The sequence below is a fragment of the Strigops habroptila genome, chromosome 1, assembly GCF_004027225.2.
Source record: "Strigops habroptila isolate Jane chromosome 1, bStrHab1.2.pri, whole genome shotgun sequence".
NCBI classification, from domain to species: domain Eukaryota; kingdom Metazoa; phylum Chordata; class Aves; order Psittaciformes; family Psittacidae; genus Strigops; species Strigops habroptila.
In genome coordinates, this window is record NC_044277.2 from 47,802,317 (window position 1) to 47,821,048 (window position 18,732).

An 18,732-nucleotide genomic window follows, 5' to 3' on the forward strand; every position below is an offset into this window, starting at 1 on the left:
ACTTCCTAATAGACAATATTAAAATCCACCCACCTTATTGTTTTGCTTCTTGATGGGTTTCCTGTTTGTTCTTGGCTTTCTATACTTTTTTATAGAGCTGCTTATGGACTTAAAGGTCAAAAAGAATAAAACATGTCTTGGTCATATAATGGCTGATTCTTTGTGAAGAAGCATGTGCTTCGTTTGGTCAGTACCTGATGACTTGTCAATTAAACATTAATTTCTGGTATCGGTGTCCAGCAAAGTTTTTGTATTTTTAGGTAATGTTACTGTCACAAATTTAGAAACTGCCTCAGGTTTACTTCAGTCTCAGCTCTACCCTGCCCATAGTCTCATCAAGTTCTTAAGTTTTAAACAGAACCTTATGTTTAAATGTGTTAGGAAGCCAGACCTTCAGCAGTATAAATTGAGGAGACTCCGGTGTTAAATCAGTTTATTCCAGCTGAGGATCAGGTGTCAAATGTAACTAAGAATTCAAACATATTAAGTTCAAGAAGATTAAGATTTACTTATTTTTAGTTTTGGAACTTGGGAAAGATAGTAAATTTAGAACAAACCCCTTGTGAAAGTGCAGAAAATTCAATTGAGAATACCTTTGCTATGAGGTTTTTTAAGTATAATTATAGATTTCCATAACACAGATATAATGCACTATCTAAATTCTCTATGGAAGTGATATTTATAATCATAAGAGTTAGAACTCATATAAATGTTTTGGTGGGAGGGGTTGTTTTATTTTTTAATAACAGTTTTAGTCATGTTAGTTACCAGACACTTCATTAGGACATGTGATAGTGCTAGGTTCTTAGCTCTGCTGTAATATTATTTTGTCATTTGGGTATTTTATCATACAGTTGTATCCCTATGTTCTTTAGCCAAGCTCTTTCTTTTCAATTAGAGAACTGATTTTTTGCCAGCAGGGCATAAGACAGAGAAATTGAACAGGTTGAGCTATAGCCAGTAACTCAAATTTTGTACCTGACAAAGTAAGTAGTCATGTATAGAGATGACTCCTATCAAACTTGCTTATGCCCTGTCATCCTTATCCTCAGCCCAAGGTCCGAAGTCCCTTCCTTTGAGGACCTTGACTCTCCAAGTGAGGATGAAGTCAATCACCCAGATCAGTTTTAATAAGTGGGATGAGTTCCTAGGGACCTATCTGGACCCTGAAAGTTACGCTCTGCAATAGCTTCTGCTTTCCTTGGACAAGGCTTTTGAGATAGAGAAAAAATCACCCATATGGTTCTGCTGATCAGAACGTCTCGTGTGAATGCAACATCAAGAATCTTATGCTTCTCTGCTAAAAACAGAGCAGTTTTGTGGTTCTTGTGCAGAACTAATGAGGTTTGTTCCCCTTCAACAAATCTGTTTACTTAGGCTTAAAGGATAGCTAAAATTTGGCCCAATTTCTTATACTGAGTTTTTTTTCTATCATCATCTTTAGTAATGAACGTATGCAAATCTTCTACTTGCAAGAATAGGAGTCAATTATATTCTGTGGGGAAAAAATAGCAAACCCTGGATAATCTGTTGGTTTTCCTACCCATAGTAGCACATGGGATATATCACGCATTGTTCTCACGCTCTTATGATATGTATGTTCTCAGATCCACATCACCTCCCACAGTAGAATTATATACAATAACATATAAGCAATGCCCAGTAAAAAAATGGACACAATATGATTTTGTTTGAATATGTCTTTATATTTCAAGAACTTCACTGCCTATCAAGTTCAGATTCTCTCTGGACTCAGATGGTCATTTTCATATATGCACCAGTATCAGCCAGGAGTTAAGTAGAATTAGAAAGCCTGCAATGCCAAAGTACCTGAAAGCAGGCTCACCAGCTTCTCTCTGGCTGAGCAGATGGAAAATAGGTAAACAGTTAACTTCATACTGAGTCATAAAATCAACATATACAGAGGGTAAGCAGGGAAAGGAAATGACAGATGAAGAAAATATACAGTTACAATCTGTACACACTGCCTTAAAGCAATAAAACTTCAGGAGAGCAAAATGCCAAGACTGAGAGGAGAAGGATAACAAATTTTAAAGAAAGATGTACAAATGCTGTTTAATAGACATGTTTAGTTCAGCTTTTGAAGGCTGAAAGGCGTTTGCACTAAAGTGACAATGGCATGCTGGTGCTTATACTGGACTGGAAATTGGTCTTAGATGGTAGTCCCTTCATTGTTGTAGTCCCTTCATTGACTTTCTTGACCTATCATCCTCTGCGGCTAAAAGCATTAATTTTCTGGGAAAAATGGAAAAAAGGAAATAAAAGAGCAAATTCATTGAAACACTCAAATGATGATTTGTGGAAATTATTCTGCACTACTGATTGCAGTGCAATGCTAACTTCTCTCTGATTCCCAGATCACCAGCCCAGGCATCAGTTTGAAGGTCCATCTGAAGGAAGTTAATAACACTCACATGGTCACTAACAGCAACATGACTTTACATTGGCTTATACCACTGCATTTGATATGAAATTTGATATTGTAGGAGGCCTCAGCAAGAGAACCATAGAGTGAAAAGAAAGATTCAAGGTAGCAGCTCCTCCGAAGGATGAATGCATACAGTTAGGAACATGTTGGGTAAACTGTTTCTATTATTAGATAAACTTTTTCTTTTACAAGTCCAGTTTTGTAAATTCTCCATTCTATTTTTAAAAGGTTTATGGGATACATAAATATTTGGTTCAGTCTTCCTCAGAAGTCTGTAGGATTTGTTTCTAAACTAATTTTTGCTATTTCTCTTATTATCACTATTCATTTCTAAGAGCTCTTCCAAAATAAAGAGTAGCTCAAAGTACATTCTTTATACACTCATTTTAGTAAAATAGGCCTGTATTTTTTAAAATATAATAGAAAGAAGAAACAGCCCATATGGTTATGCTACAGCTTAGCAAGGGAAAGATTAATGCAAATGTTTTATAGAATGCTTTATCAAAGTTAATGCTGATGATTTAAATGCATTTTCTTGAATAAGAAAAAATGAAATTAACAGTGCATAATCATAAAAATTTCTTTGCAGGACATTTATGATTTTTGTCTTTTTTGGGGGAAAGGAGAGTAATAGATTAATTATGATCTTATGATGTAAGAAGCTAAGCTTTAGTTAAATTGTTTTAAAATTTTAGTTTTTCACAAATCTCACCAGAAAAGTGATTATCCAAACTTCAAGACTTCTCAGTCGAGTAAAAGCAACTTTCAGTAGTGCAAAATATACAATATATTTTAGAAAACTAATAATATGCTGGAAAGATCCCATTATTTCAGCGTTAACTGGAAGAGTACTTCCTACAGTCTTCCTATTGTTTTCACGATTTAAAATCGGGCATATCTTAAATGACTGCTCTGCTTCTTTTATAATGAAATAAACACATAAAGGTAAACTGATTAAAGATATGCTGACTTGCTGTAACACCGGAAAAGATAGACTGACCATTCATTTTGTCCACTATTTAGAGCATCTTTCTTTGCACAGGCACTCAACAGAGTCTGAACATATGGCTTTAAACTGCAAGAGAGTAGATTTAGATTAGATATAGGGAAGAAATTCTTTACAATGAGGGTGGTGAGACACTGGCACAGGTTGCCCAGGGAAGCTGTGGCTGCCCCATCCCTGGCAGTGTTCAAGGCCAGGTTGGATGGGGCTTTGAGCAACCTGGTCTAGTGGAAGGTGTCCCTGCCCATGGCAGGAACTAGATGACCCAAAGATCAGGGAAAGAGAAGTTTTAGAGCTGCTCTCTTACTGTGTGCTGATATTGAATCTTGCTGACAAAAAACAATGTGCAAAAACCTTAGGCTGATATTTTCGAAAGAGGACTTTGTCCTGCGTGTCTGCATTTTGAGTTACAAACCAAGAGAATGGCTGTATGTCCATATCGTTGATGCATTTGCTTCCAATATCACCTGTATATAGTGCTGACATTTCTAAACGTGTATTTGCTTGTCGATTGCTATTTTTAAAAGCAAATAGAAATGAATGTAGTATTTGCATAAATACTTGTAGATGTTTGGATTGACATCAGAGAATCACAGAACAGTTTTGGCTGGAAGAGACCTTAAAGATCATCTAGTTCCAACCCTCTGCCACAGGCAGGGACACATTTTGCTAGACCAGGTTGCTCAAAGCCCCATCCAACCTGGCCTTGAACACTTCATGAGTGTTCAAATGAAGAGATGGAACACTCCCAATCTCTTCATTTGGAGATTGGGGACATCTCCAAATGAATATTTTGGCTAACCCAAAATTTGTACCACTTCTTTTAATTCTCCATGTATAGCTGTGCCTGAACTGTTCTGTGACTTAAAGGCTTTTGTCTGTGGCTTCTAAAGGCAATGGTTTCATTTGTTCCAGCAATTCGTTTAGGTAGCCTTCAGATTTGTACAAAACAACATGACTGAGGACATTTGAAATAATCACTGTGATGAAATATTAGGTGATAGGAATGCAGCCTGCTGTCTTGCAGATGAATCCTGCCAACCAGGTAACAAATCCCAACCAGTTCAAGTATCTTGCAATCTTAAATATCCTGCCAAGAATCAAGAATAGGGGAGATGTGGATAACATGACCACATAGCCCTAAAATGCGGTATTTCCACTGCACTGAGTTTGCAAGGCTTCAGGACTGAGGCTTGTCAGAGTTGCTCGCTTTAAACATTTCTTGACCTCCCCTCAAGTTTGTTTTACATGGTTTAGCTGTAATACCAGTATTTCTAAATGACCAATTGTCTACAAGTAATTGGTTTTACTTTTTTCTTCCTTTGTATAGTATCACCATGGCTTTATGACTCTAACATGATGGTGCAGTTTTAACTGTAATATTATTAATGTTGATTGTTTTTCTGCATAGACTTATTTTTTTCTTTTTCTGCAATGATTATATGTGCTTTAGCAATGATTCTTGGATTACTGCTAAGATTCAGTTACCCTAATTATAAATTCTTGGATTTTATATGCATGAGGTGTGTTTCCCATTTGCCCATATCAAGATTTTGAGTGTAACAATAGCTAGAGATATACACCAAAAAAGGTAGCTTCTAAGTGCATTCTGGGATAAACCTTGAAAAGATCACCAAAAAAGCACATACCTTACATACATATTTTTGTATTCAAGATTTCTGGCAAATTATTGCACCTGGCAAACAGCAAATTCACAGGAGATCATGTGCAACTGAAAATAGGTGCAGTTTCAGATTTTGTGGGCAAATTAAGAAAGGCATTTCAAAATTTATCTCTTGATATCTAAGACAAATACAGACCCAAAAATCCCTGTACTGCACTAGTCTGCTTTTTTGTTGTTCACCCAGAGAATTCGTTTCTTTGTCAGAAAATTTAACATTTCGACAGATGAATGTGAAAAGCTTGGAATGCTATTCACAATAGATTGAATAAATACAGGGATTTTCCAGGGGTGAGGCAGGGAGTGTGTACAGATTAGTAATACTTTCCTCTATCAGTAGGCAAGCACCACTGTGTGACTGGATCAGAGCAAGGATGACTCTAAACAATGCAATCTATCAAGTTTATTCAGTATTTTTAAGTTTAAGAAAAAATCAGAATGATCATCCATGTTTGTATGGTCTTGGTAATTAAGGCGAGGTTCACACCAGGCCATATATTCTGAGATGAGCTTATGCTATTAGCAGCTTTCATCTACTTGCGTGCAGTTTGCTTTACTGTATGCACAGATGAATATTGCCTCAGGAAAAAAATCCGCAGAAAATCCTCCACTTGCAGATTCGTAAAATAAACTAATTGAATCTTAGTGCAAGTATTTTCTCTCAATGCGCATGCATAATTTTCTCGTCAGTGGCATTTATGTGTGCACATCAAAAGAAGAAAATCCCTAAGGGCTCAGTTAAAACCAACAATAGCAAAGAAATTCAGGAATCTCCCACCAGAGCATGCCCCATTTTGCCTACCTGATATCACACAGACTTTGAATGAAACTTGCAGCAGCCAGGCAGAACAGGACATGCATTGGCTTTATGGCTGTTCATTTTTGAAGGCTTAAAATTAAGCCCTTAAGAACTTATTGTCTTCCTCATGACAGCACATGGCCCATGAGAGGTAGTGTCAGATACATACATGCAAGGTGAAGGAACACTCACCCCTACACGCTTGTGCAACTGCAACATGGGTATACTCACAGTGATCCCTTTTAACAGGTTTTTCCTAGATATGAAGGGAATAGGCTGTGAAATACAAAAGAAGTGCCATGAAGGTGACATTAGCTCTGTGGTGAGACTCAGGCTGGGGTGGGGGTGCCTGGGTTTGGACCATTTCAGTGCTATTTCTGAGCAACGGGTGCCTGATCTATAGGTCTGAACCACCAGCGACTGAGCAGTGTGCGTCCCCACTGTAGGGCCTTACTGCTTGCTGTGGGTTGCTGCTGCTGGCGCAGGGATACAGGGGAGTGATAATAATAGTAATAGTAATAATAATAATGTCAACAATCATAGAATAATAATACAATAACAATACAATAATAATAATAGTAATACAAATAATAATAGAAATATAACCCACACTCCCCTTCCAAAGAAAACCTTTAAAGAGGAAACCCAACCAGAAACCCATAGACATAAAGTGATGCGGGAGGGAGGCGCCGTCCCCGCGCCCCGCCCCGGCCCCGCGCAGCCCCGGGACGCGGAGCGGCGCGGATGGGCGCGGATGGGCGCGGAGGCGGAGCGCTGCGATGTGCAGGATGTCGTTCAAGGTGAGCCTGGAGCCGGGGAGAGGGGAGGGGGGATGCGCGTTTGTCTTCCCGCTTTGTGCCAGCCGTGCCGGCAGCCCGTGAAGTGCTCCATCATATTCTTGGACGTCGGGATTGATTTATTTATGTTTTTCTTTAGGAAATAAGGAGGGTGCTTTAGTGCGGAAGGAAAGAAACCAGCAGCGTCCTTCCCGGGCTGTGAGGTGCTGCGGTGGCAGCTGATGGAGCGGTGCTTTCCACCGCAGACATCCCCCCAGGAGGATGCCTGGTTAGCGTTACATAAACTGCGAGCCTCCATGGAGCTTCACGCTGGCTTTAGGGCGGCCAGGTTCAGCGCGGTGGGGTTTGGTGCAGTCGGGAGCCTCCTCTGCACTTTTCTGGTCATCTTTGCTAGTGCTGGTTGTGTAAGAGTTAGGAGGCAGCCTTTACTGGTGCTTGTTGTTTCGGGTTGCAGTGGCCACTGAAGCCAGGCTGGTTTGTTTCCTTTTCTGTCTGTGATTCCTGTCACTTTTCGTACTTCTTCCATCCAAAACGATGCAAGAGCAGTCATTTTCAAAAGATCATCTGAAATAAGTTGGGTTTTTTTTAATCTGAGGACAGGATTAGTAAAATCAATTGGCAAAGAGGGAAGCAAGCAGCAACTTACTGATGCCAAGGGATAATATTTATATTAGATGTACATCTTATCCTCGGTTATGCACTTTCTGGATGCTGCGCTTGCCCTTCTCTTATTGATCACCAGCTCTGTGCCAGTCCCTTGCCATGTTGCTTGTGTTGCATTGCTTTATTTGTTGGATTATTCCCAGTACTTGCCTCTCACTCCTGCCAAGGTGTCTCCCCACTGGGATTGCTGCTGTGGCACGATGTTGGCTCCATGGTGCTGCAGCAGGTGGTTTCCACCTGCAGTTGAAGCCCTGATGGGGCAGGAAGCAGGGTATCTTTGCTCACAGTGCAGCTCAGCCTTAGCCTTACACTGGATGGTGAAATCTCTGTGGTCATCCCCTTTTTGGTCCTGCATTGGTCTCACACCTGCTTTTTTCTAATTAGTCTCTTCTGTTGCTCCATTCTGTGTCCATGAGTTTTTTCCTACCTTCATTCCCCACAAGCATCCGCCCTAAAGGATGCTAGTCCCATGTTGCTGGTGGTGCTATTCCCTTCTTCTTGCCTTGTTTTTCTGGCCTCCTCCTTTTTTAGCTTTGTCCTTCAGGTTTTCTTCTCTGCTCTGTCCCCATCAGCTCCTTTTCTGTGCCATATTTCTCACTTTCTATTCCCTCAAGTACTCCTGTTCAAGGTAGCTCACTCACTGACAGCTCTCTCTGCCTCTGGAGAACTTCAGCCCCCACCTCCCTCTGCTTTTTCTCTCTTTTCTGTGTCTTTTTTCTTGGCGTTTTCTCTTTCTCTCAGAAGACTCTGTACTTGGATTCTTAGCATCTCTGTTTGCCACTGTTTATTCATGTTTTTCATCTTCTTATCCTACTTAACCAAGAGGTAGCATTTGTCTTGCTTTCTCACTGTCTATACACATGAATATCCTCTCTTCTTCTACCAGCTTTTGCCTGTCTAAACTTAAATATATATCTTGAACTACTTTTCTTTTTAATCAGCATCCTTCATGTAAGATATATTGTTATCTAATAAAGTCCTTCCTCTTTCCTCCTCAGGTCCACTAACATTTTCCATTCTGTCATGCTTGATCCTGATTTCCAGTTCTTCTTCTTAAAACTTTTTACTCATTTTCGCATTTCTACTAGGAATGGTTTGGAAACTGAGGAAGAAAAGGGAATTTTCTTGTATTTTGACAGTACAAGGAACAAGCCGTTAGGCCAGTGTTCTCTTTCTCATCTTTTTTCTTTCTCTATGCATATGCCTCTTTTCTTTCATCTTCAAGATCACTGTTTAAGAATGGTACTGTTCTTAATCAGTTTTTACCTCTCTCTGACCTGCCTCTCCTCTGCAAACAGCAAGTCAAAGGCAGGGCAGGGAGCAGGAGCTGCTGATAGCAGGATTTAAATTATACTTTTCCCCTCAATATTCTTAAGATGACACATACAGATACATTAGTACATTTTTTTTTTCCTGTATTCCTGCACAGAAACAGTCAGATTTATAATGCATATTTTCCTCTAGGCCATTTTTAAATGGTCCAGAGGACTGCACAAGTCCAGAGGAGGGCCACAACCTCTCTTATGAAGATAGGCTGAGAGAGTTGGGCTTGTTGAGCCTGGAGAAGAGAAGGCTCCAGGGAGACCATATATAAGCCTTCCAATACCTAAATGGGCCTACAAGAAAGCTGAAGAGGGGCTTTTTATAAGGGCATGTAGGGACAGGAAAAGAGGGAATGGCTTTAAAATGAAAGAGGGAACATTTAGATTTTGTATTAGGAAAAAGTTCTTTACTAGGGGGGTGGTGAGGCATTGGCACAGTTTGCTGAGAGCAGCTGTGGCTGCCCCATCCCTGACAGTGTTCAAGGCCAGGTTGGACGGGGCTTGAAGCAACCTGGTCTAGTGGAAGGTGTCCCTGCCCATGGCAGGGGGGTTGGAATTAGATGATCATTAAGGTCCCTTCCAACCCAAACCAGTCTGTGATTCTATAATTTTATGATTTTATGATGCTATCATTCTACGATTCTATGAATAAGTATTTTTGCTTGATGTCAGTACAGCTTGAATATAATGCCAGTTTTTCATCTTTGGGCTCTAGTAAAAGTATATAAGAAATTGAAATGAGTAGCACAGCCAGAGTTTGAAATAATACTTTGGAGATCTTGATGAGGTAGATGAAATTGTATCCTGAAAGTTGCTGATGCTGAAGCAAATGACATAATGAAACATGTCATTTTCACCAAAGCCATTAGCTAATCGCTTTTTCAAACATTTATTACATTCTGTTCCCAGACTGCCAATGCTGAGGATCAGTCGTTTGCTTTAAGGAGGCTTTAGGAGCAGACTAGCTTTGTAATAAGAATTGCATGAAAATTGTATCCATTGAAGCTCTTGAAATTCTACAGTACCTCTCCCTAAGTATCTGATGAGACAGGATCGAGTCCGTAACTGAAAAACAGCAGTCAAGTCTTATGTCACATACTGCCATTTAAAAACCCATTTATTGCTCAAAAATTATTCAATTAATCAGATTAGTAATCCCAAAGTAGCGCCTTACATTTGGCCTACCAGTGATGTCAGTATTGCTGATATCACCTGAAAATGAATATAAATCCTTGGTTTGAAAGCAGAAGAGAAATTGCCACATGGTACCCCTTGAGGCTGTCCTTGTAGGGTGCCCAGATCATCTGAATGATTTTGCAAATTCCATTCATCTTAGCAGGTAAAATAGCTCAGATTTGTGTTTGCTTTTTTTATCTAATCACAATATGGTTGATGGTCTGAGCATGCTGTTTACTCTATTTTTATACAAGGAAGTGGGGGCACAAAGGGAAATACAAGTACTGATAGCAGTTGTTCCAAATTGGGTCAAAAGGACCTCTGGGAAAAACCTGATTTCATGTCCTTAATGCGCTGGAGAATTCTTCCATTGCTTGGGTCTGATCCAAAGTATGAGGACAACTTTGCTCGAGAGCTACTTTAGTAATTACAAGGGGAAAAAAAAGAGGTAGGAATTTATGATTTTGGACTTCTACTTCCAGACTAAGGTAGCACTGGCAACTTAGTTCTCTTCTCATGTAAACTGATGAAAGCAGGTAAAGAGTTCCTGAATATTGATTCTGGCTCCCGCCTATCTGATAGATAAAGGTGGTGGTGTATGGTGGGCGTAATAAAATACAGTCACATTGCTACTGGGCCCTCTTAGTGAAAACCTGGCTGGATGAAATAAATCTTTCCTTGTATGGATATATTGCCATATCCTAAAGCTTTCTCAAAGTTTGAAGCTTGCTTTCTCAAAGGACAGAGTGAGGTATAAAAAACATAGAGATAGAGATAGAGATAGAGATAGAGATAGAAGGGTAAAATGTAGGGAATTTGATTTCCCATTCTGTAAGGTCTAATAGAATTCTTTGCAATAGCTTTCCACTGAACATCATAATACAGTAAGACAATATTTCTAACTACCAGCTCTATAATTAAATATCTGCCTAATAAATCAGAGCAAAAATGGCAACATGGGTCACTGTGTGTTTAGGTTAATTGTTTGCTTTTACATAAAATTTTAGTGGCTAAACGTGTGAAGACTTTGAAGTGAAAACACTACTTCGTTGCCAGCAAGGTTATAAACTGCTAGCTTTACTTTGATCGACATTATCTACAGATTCGCCTGGGAAAATGTATTAGCTGTAAAAGGAAGATCAGAATTTGATCTTGCTACATATTGTTCTTACTATATTTTTCAGACTCCTGCCCCTGTGTGTGCTGGCGCAAGAAATATTGCTATCGATTTAAAGGAAGTGTTGTATAATTTATTGAGTGGTTGAAACTTCTCTCATCTCAAACAACTGCCAATTTTCTAATCTATGAATATTAAAAATGCAACTCATGGAAAGCGATTAGTGTGACGGATCTGTGATAGATTCATACAGGATTTGTCTTGTGTCTGCTGGTTTCTGTGAGGTTTGTTACCTTTGCATCAGTGAAGGAAGCAATTTAAACTCTGCTGTATGTGTGCATTATAAGCATCAAGCATAAAACCATTCAATCCTGATTCTCTACCTCATTACACATGTCTACTGACATTTAGACATGGAGAAGTGTGTATTACATTTTTTGAAGCTGAATGATTGACTTTTCTACCCACTGTGCACTCTGTTTGGGTTATCCTGAAGGCAGGATTCACTGGAGAACAAGACCCCTGGCTATTTTTGACACTGTTTTTGTCTAAGATGACAGTCAGTGAAAAGGTGCTTTACTGAACTGTTGGTGGGTTTAGGTCTTATGAAAAAACCAGCAGCATGAGCCTGCTTTAGGATATGTACTATTGCCACCACAGCATTGTTTTGCCTTCATAATTCACCTGTCACAGTGCTTACCTGTCAGGGCAGCATTTTCTCAGCTGCTTGCATGGATCTGATAAAGAGGCCAGGAGCAAAGTCTGTTGCTTCTGCTGTCCTCCTTCTATGGTGGGGCAGTGATAATTTGCCTGTGTGACCCAGGGGAAGTCACACTGTGGCATTGTTTCTAAGACTAAGAAAGCCTCAAAAGAGTATTGTATTATTATCAATTTGTTTAACAGTGGACTGTGTTATCTAGACTTCAGAGTTTCTTAATTTTGCTTTACATATTGCCCTGCATACCTAGTAAATGAATCTGTAAGTCTATAGACAGAAAGATTTTATCCTTTTTTCTTCCTGGCATCACTCAGGAGATACTTCATGTGCCCACAGTTACAGGGTGTTAATTCCAGGGAGGAGGCAGACCAAACAGTATGAGAAATGCATGAGCAATACTTTTCCTGTGGTGGGACTTGAAAAGACAGAAAAGAAGGAGACGGCAGAGAGCCAGTCTGAAACCTGGGAGGATGTCCTGCAGCAGGACATGTCAGCAGGATGATTCAGCCTCCCTAACTGTGCCTAGCCCCACCACAGACGCAGACAGTACAGGTGCTAGTTAGTACATTGTTTTCTGTGACGTTTCCCTTTGGATCTGGACTAGCATCGTCGACTCTCATTACAGGCTGCCATGGACACAGGGAAAGCCTGAAACAACATGAGGTAGCACGGGTAGACTGATCGCTTTAATTGCACAAAGAAATTAAATTAGCTTCCCTTTCATGCTCTGGTTTTGAAAGAACAGCACACTAAGCTGAAACTTGCCTGGCTTGAATGAAGATTTCACATGCGTGTGATTGTCCAATGTATCTTCCAACGTGGTTTCTTTCTTTCTTTTCTTTCTTTTTTTCACCAGAAAGAAACACCACTTGCCAATGCTGCATTTTGGGCTGCGAGAAAAGGAAACCTGGCTCTCCTCCAGCTGCTGATGAACAGTGGGCGAGTAGATGTGGACTGCAAAGACAGCGTATGCACATAATGCACCTACACCCTGGGCACTGATTTTACATCACTCTCCATAGCCCACTGTGCAGAGGGTGTGGTAGGGATATAACATGAGGCATTTGAGAGTCTTATGGCGCTCAGGGATGATTTAAAACCTTATCTTGTCAGGAAGCAAGTTTGAAACTCAAGATAAAATAGCATGATGATTTACATCAATGGCAAGGGGTTAGGAATTTGCTAGCACTTAAAAATTTATTTTACACAGTTATTTGTGGTGCTGACATTAAAAACATGGATCCTAGCACCTCGGGCTTCTCTTTGCAAGGAAATGTCATTATAGTAATAGATCACGGTGAAGAGTCAACTCAGCTAACCCCAGATAGCAATGATTCTGTCAGCTTGTAAAGCTCCTCATAATGAGAAGAACTACTGGCCTCCTAACTGCTGATCCTCCCCCACCCCAGTATCACCTGGACTTGGCACCAAGGCACAAGTTTGCCAAGCAAAGGGTAGCCCAGTCACATGGGAGATAGGTTTCATGGGGATTTCCTTACTGTAATTGGCATGGGTTGAAATCAGTTTTGAGATTAGAAATGGGATGAAAATACAGATACATCTTGCTATTCTGCTTACAGTGTATGGAGAGGTACTTGATTCTACCAAACTGTGGCAAAGAGCAGGGGAAAACTGAGGTTGAGAAATTCCCAGGTTTCTACTGTTTGGAGTTGTGCCTGACTTACTGAGAGTTGTGTCTGTGTTGTACAGGATTGTTGTTCGCATTTCCAGCCTGGAACATGAACCTGCCACAACCTCTTTTACTTTGAATACCTTAAAAGTGCAAAAGATTTTCTAAGCCCATTGACTTCAACTTATCTTTTAATTTTCATTTCATTTTTGCCCTGTAGGCAAGTATTTGTCCTGCAGTACTTCTGGAGCTGATGCTATGACTGTCATTCTGACAGGGAGGGAAGGATGTTCAGATGGGGCATGAAGTAAACAGGACAGAGATCGATGTAAAGAAATAAGGTCCATTACTGATCGATCTTTCTCAAAAGAAGGCTAACTTTAGTCAATAATTTTTACAATGCACTATAAAATATCCTGACTTATTCATTATATCAGGCATATATATTTCATAGACTAAAATATTTTGGTACGATTAAGGCTGCATGCTGCTTTTTTGAAATGTCACACATTCCTTCTTTAAATTGAACTGGTATGTGTGAATGTTTTAGAGGATAAGTTTCATCCCTAGACGTGGTTTCTGTGAGTTGTCTGTACACCACGTACATATAACCTAAATCTTACCTGGTTCACTGGAGTAGTGACCTTATGGTGTACTGTGGGAACTTGAACGCATAGTTCTGGTGTGGAAAGTTCTCTCATATAATGTGAAAAGATTCCTCTCATCATTTGGATAGGGAATTAGTATTCAAATCACCCAGACCTTGCTCCTGACTATGACTCAGAATTAAGTGACTCAGCTAAGTCACTCAGCTCCTGTGTCTAAGTTTATTCTCCTGGAAACGATGCGGAGATCTTTGAGATTCTCTGATAAAAATGCTGTGTATAAACCAAAAACATTCTTGCTGTCCTCGTTGCACTTATTCTGGGACAATAAGGCAACGTCATTGCACAGCTATTTGTTGAACGGTCAGGCCTTAGCACTGCAGGCGAATCTGTAATGTTTTTGCTTTAACACCTGCTAATTGCTCATTTTCAAAGTATTCTTCATAGCAAACTTTAAATGATAGCAAGTTTTTTAATCATCATAAGCTTCTTTCAGCTTTTCAGAAGAGGTGCTCTCTCTTCCAGACAGCCTGATTCATTGCTGGAAGTGTCTGTTAAAGGTACTGACTTGTTTTTCCTTATTCCCAGCTTGGCACAACAGCTCTGATGGTAGCATCTTACTATGGCCACATAGACTGTGTGAGGGAATTGGTGTTGCAAGGAGCAGATATCAATCTGCAGAGAGAGGTAGGAGAAGTTCTGCATTCAAACATGGATTAAGTGACCATTAGTTTATTACAAATAATAAGTGTTGTGTTGTCTGTTGCTTTTTTTGCCAACTGTTTTTATGTCACTAGCTGTGCAGTGCATGTATAAACAAGGTCTGTTCTGAGGACATCAAGGAATCTGGATGTCTGGATTTTATAATAGGAAATGAGATGCCAGAGGTACATTTATAAATAATTCATCAAACATTTCCAGCACATCTGATTGGTGAAGGGCAGTTACATCTGAGATGTAACTCCAGGGTTACACCATTTATGCATCTGCAGTTTTGCTTATCAGCACAGTAATTTACAGCTCTCCAGATGAGAAGTCCTTTACCTTTAGATTTGCAGAGTCCAGTCATTAAAATGGAATGGATGCCATTGCTAGCCCGGAGATTGTTTTGGCTCTCTATGCTTTGGAGTTTCTGCCTTTTAGTCTAAGTCAACTCATCTCTAACAATCCCACAGCTTAATCACCTGTACCCTTCCCTGCAACTCTGCTTTGCCATCAAGGCATCTCTCACACCATTACATGCTTGCTTGCTGCTGGCTTTGGGAAACTGCCTTCCCCTCATACTCTGCATAGATGTTTGTACGGAGTACCTGCAGCTGCTCTGGTCTTTGTGACGGATATGCAGAAAGCAGAATTGCTTTGGGACAGCAACAGTTGTACTAGTCCTAAGAGAAGAGCAGTTTAAGGAGGGCATGCAGTAACATGGGATGGTGGCAGGCAGTGCAGAACAGCAGTATGCTTGTTACTTTAACAAGACAAGCCAATGTTTCTCACTTTCCTTGGTTACTTGGAACCAGATAATTAATCTCATGCTGACATCTGCAAGTTACTGAGTCAGTGAATGCCGTGTTCAATGATAGAAGTGTCTTTGCGCTTACTGGCCTAAACTTGCTCTAACCATGATTGTTGGTGTGTTTCAGTGGGGTCCTGTTCCAACAAAACTTGTATTTAAACATGTCCCTTCCCTTAGGTAAACATTGCGTGAAAAGCAGTGACAAAAGGAAAAGTTGAGAACAGTTTTATGGGGCTGCTCTTGAGTACTGCTCAGGACATACTGATTCAGCAAGCCAACCAAAAGGGAAACCCTGAAATCCTCCAAAATTAGTCTGTTGCAGAGAAGCAGCAAAACAGATGAAGTTTAAGACAAATGGCACTCTTTTGAAACTAAATTCAGCCAGTAGCTCAATCAGTGCTCTTGTACTGTGAAGGTGTTATGAAGCTTGGGGAAGAGAAAGCCCCAGAAATGTGTCTGGGAGAGGGAGCTCTGAAATCGTGTCAAGAGACCTCTTGTAAAGGCATTGGACACTGGAGTGAATTTCATGTGTAGCTCCTCTTTCCTGCACCTTCTGCATGGGATGAGACAGCCCAAAGTCAAGAAAGCCTCTTTTTCCTTTTCCTTTTCCTTTTTGCTTTTCCTTTTCCTTTTTCCTTTTCCTTTTCCTTTTCCTTTTCCTTTTCCTTTTCCTTTTTTCCTTTTCCTTCTTTCCTTTTCCTTTTTTCCTTTTCTTTTTTTTCCTTTTCTTTTTTTTCCTTTTCCTTTCCTTTCTTTTCCTGGCAAGGATGACATATGGCAACAGCAGTCACATTTTGTCAGTGGAGAGTCAAGCAAGGTGGAGTTCTGCTGTATCAATGACCACCTCTCTGGTCTTTCCACACCCTCGTCCAAATCCATCCTATGCTTTTGTTTGTCTCAGGTGTAATGGCAGGGTGGAATAGGGGTTGGTTTCAAATTGGCTGTTCCTCTGTTGTGCAAGACTGTTCTTTCTCACTCTGGGCTTTTTTCCCTACCTGGTGACTGGGTAGAAGTTACATAATCCTAAGAGGTCTATATTAGAAACTGTGCAAAAGCTTGGATTTTGCTCAAACGTATGATGCTGGACAGATTTCTCAGTGCAATAGGAATAAAACTGGCCTAAGATACCTGATGTCCTCAGAAGTCCTCAAAATCATCCTGTCTTTTCAGCTGATATGCAATGGATTGTGAATACTTTGAAATTTGAAATTTATGTACTTCAGTCAAGTGTGTTATGTGTTTGGGTTTTTTTAATCCATTTTATTCCTTACAGTCAGGTGCAACTCCTTTGTTTTTTGCTGCACAGCAAGGCCACAACGACGTAGTGAAGTTTCTCTTTGAATTTGGAGCCTCCACTGAATTTAGGAATAAAGTAAGATGATGGGTCTGGTTTTGCATGCTGATACATTCCGACTATCAAGGCTGTTTTTCTTATTCACATGAAACATGACATGGCAGCAGGAGGATGATAAAATGATTTCCTCACTTGAACATTTTCTGAGTGATATGTGTAATGCAACATATTGTGAAAATATTAACTTGGGACTAGCTTTTGTTACCTAGACATAATGGCTTAAGTTGATCAAAGATCAGTCCCTTGATAATGAAAGTTGATAGTCTTTATTCTCAAACCATCCTACGATACAAGAGGAAAGGGTCTTTTTGTACATGTATGGTAGGATCCCATTTTAGGTGTATATGTACTTCATTTGCACAGACTGGAATTTCATCTATTTTGAGATGTCTCTGGATACTACCGTAGGATACATAAGAGTATAATGGCTTCAGTCCTCCCGAAATTCCCATTTACCCATCTGTGCCAAGATGAAATACACCTCAGAGCTTCTATTTATTTGTTCAGGTCAGTCCTTTTACAAAATCTTCTCAGAATAGCCAGAAGCAGAGCCTGGGTTGGTTCATCCCCCATCATGGGGGGAACAACATCAGTTCATCACTGACATCAGTATATCAATTCAGTTTCTTTGTCCAAGGCAGTACTAGAACCTCTGCTTTCAGCAAACAGAACCCAACCCAGCATATTTTCATTAAATACTCTTGTCCTTGACATACTGGCCACATTTTGGAGCATTCCAATAATTTGGGAGGACACTTGCCATTCACTTACCCTGGGATCCATAGCAATGTGTTTGAAGAAGGAATAATTCTTTACCCCACAGTAACCAATCTTTAAAGATGTTATAGTCTGTGATTTCAATGACTCCCTTGAAATCGTTTGATCTTTCATGACAATATATGATCTTTATGAAGCATGCAAAATATACTGACATGAGTCAGTAGGGCAGATAAAAGGGAGTAAAGATCTAAATTATAAGAAAATACTCCTGCATTCAGCTGCTCCTAATGACTTCAGGCCTTGGACAAATATTCCCCCGTATTCCTGGCTGCCTCTTCTTCTGAGTTAGACCTGACATGGCCCATGTGCCAGTTCTAAGTATCTTTTAAGCTGCAGTTTGCTTTTCTTCTCCAGGCAGAGTTTCCTGCCGCTTCCAGTTGAGCTGGTCATAATACAATACCAACTCCCAAGGGACATAACATGAAAAACTGGCATGTGAGGTGTACGTGAGGCTATTTTCCAGTAGCGTCAAACATACCTGTCCAAGCACTCCCTCCTTCTCATCACCTCTTCAAGAGGTGTATCAATCAGTCACTTCAGCACTCACAGTATGACACAAGCTATAGTGCCTGAAAAAGCTCTTAGAATCTGAACAGAGGATAGCGGAGTTAAGATAATCTGTGCAAGACTAAAGTGACAGTGGTTTAACAAGTTGAGGCTAGCTATCATGTCCGTGCCCTCTTTACTGAACGGATCTGCTCTCTCTGAACAGTAACATGAGAGCTTTGCTAGATTCATCATTAATGCTGGGACCTATCCTGGAAATTGCCATGTTCATTCTTTCACTCATTCCTTGCTTGGGGACTGCAGCTTTTCTTCTGAAATAAGGATTTAGACACAGGAATACAAATACTTACGCCTTCCAGACTTGGCTTTGGTAATCCTCCGAAGTTTTAGACTGAGGCTTGGTGAGAAACTAGCTTGTACTTTGTGCAGCAGTGTGTACCTGAGCAGGAGGCTCCATTGAGAAGGTGTGCATTGAGAGTGTGCATCTTACACCGGCCTTCTAGTGTGGTTTTGTATCTCTTCAATTTTCCTGTTTAATAATGTGGTTTTCATAGCTTGGAATCATGCCATCAAATCATCCTTCTGTTAAAAGGCGACTAAGACAACAGGCTCCTCCAT

The 18,732-nt window shown here is 40.2% G+C and overlaps 1 protein-coding gene across 1 annotated transcript in view; it reads left to right on the top strand.

Moving 5' to 3' along the window:
* The first annotated feature begins 6,662 nt into the window (after positions 1 to 6,662).
* The window catches only part of ANKRD29 (ankyrin repeat domain 29), a 29,548-nt gene continuing 17,478 nt past the window's right edge, over positions 6,663 to 18,732 (top strand). Inside the window, exons 1-4 of the mRNA XM_030507102.1 lie at positions 6,663 to 6,732; positions 12,582 to 12,692; positions 14,549 to 14,647; positions 16,747 to 16,845. Coding sequence (XP_030362962.1) covers positions 6,712 to 6,732; positions 12,582 to 12,692; positions 14,549 to 14,647; positions 16,747 to 16,845 — 330 coding nt within the window. The 5' untranslated portion in view covers positions 6,663 to 6,711. The remainder of the gene's footprint in view (positions 6,733 to 12,581; positions 12,693 to 14,548; positions 14,648 to 16,746; positions 16,846 to 18,732) is intronic.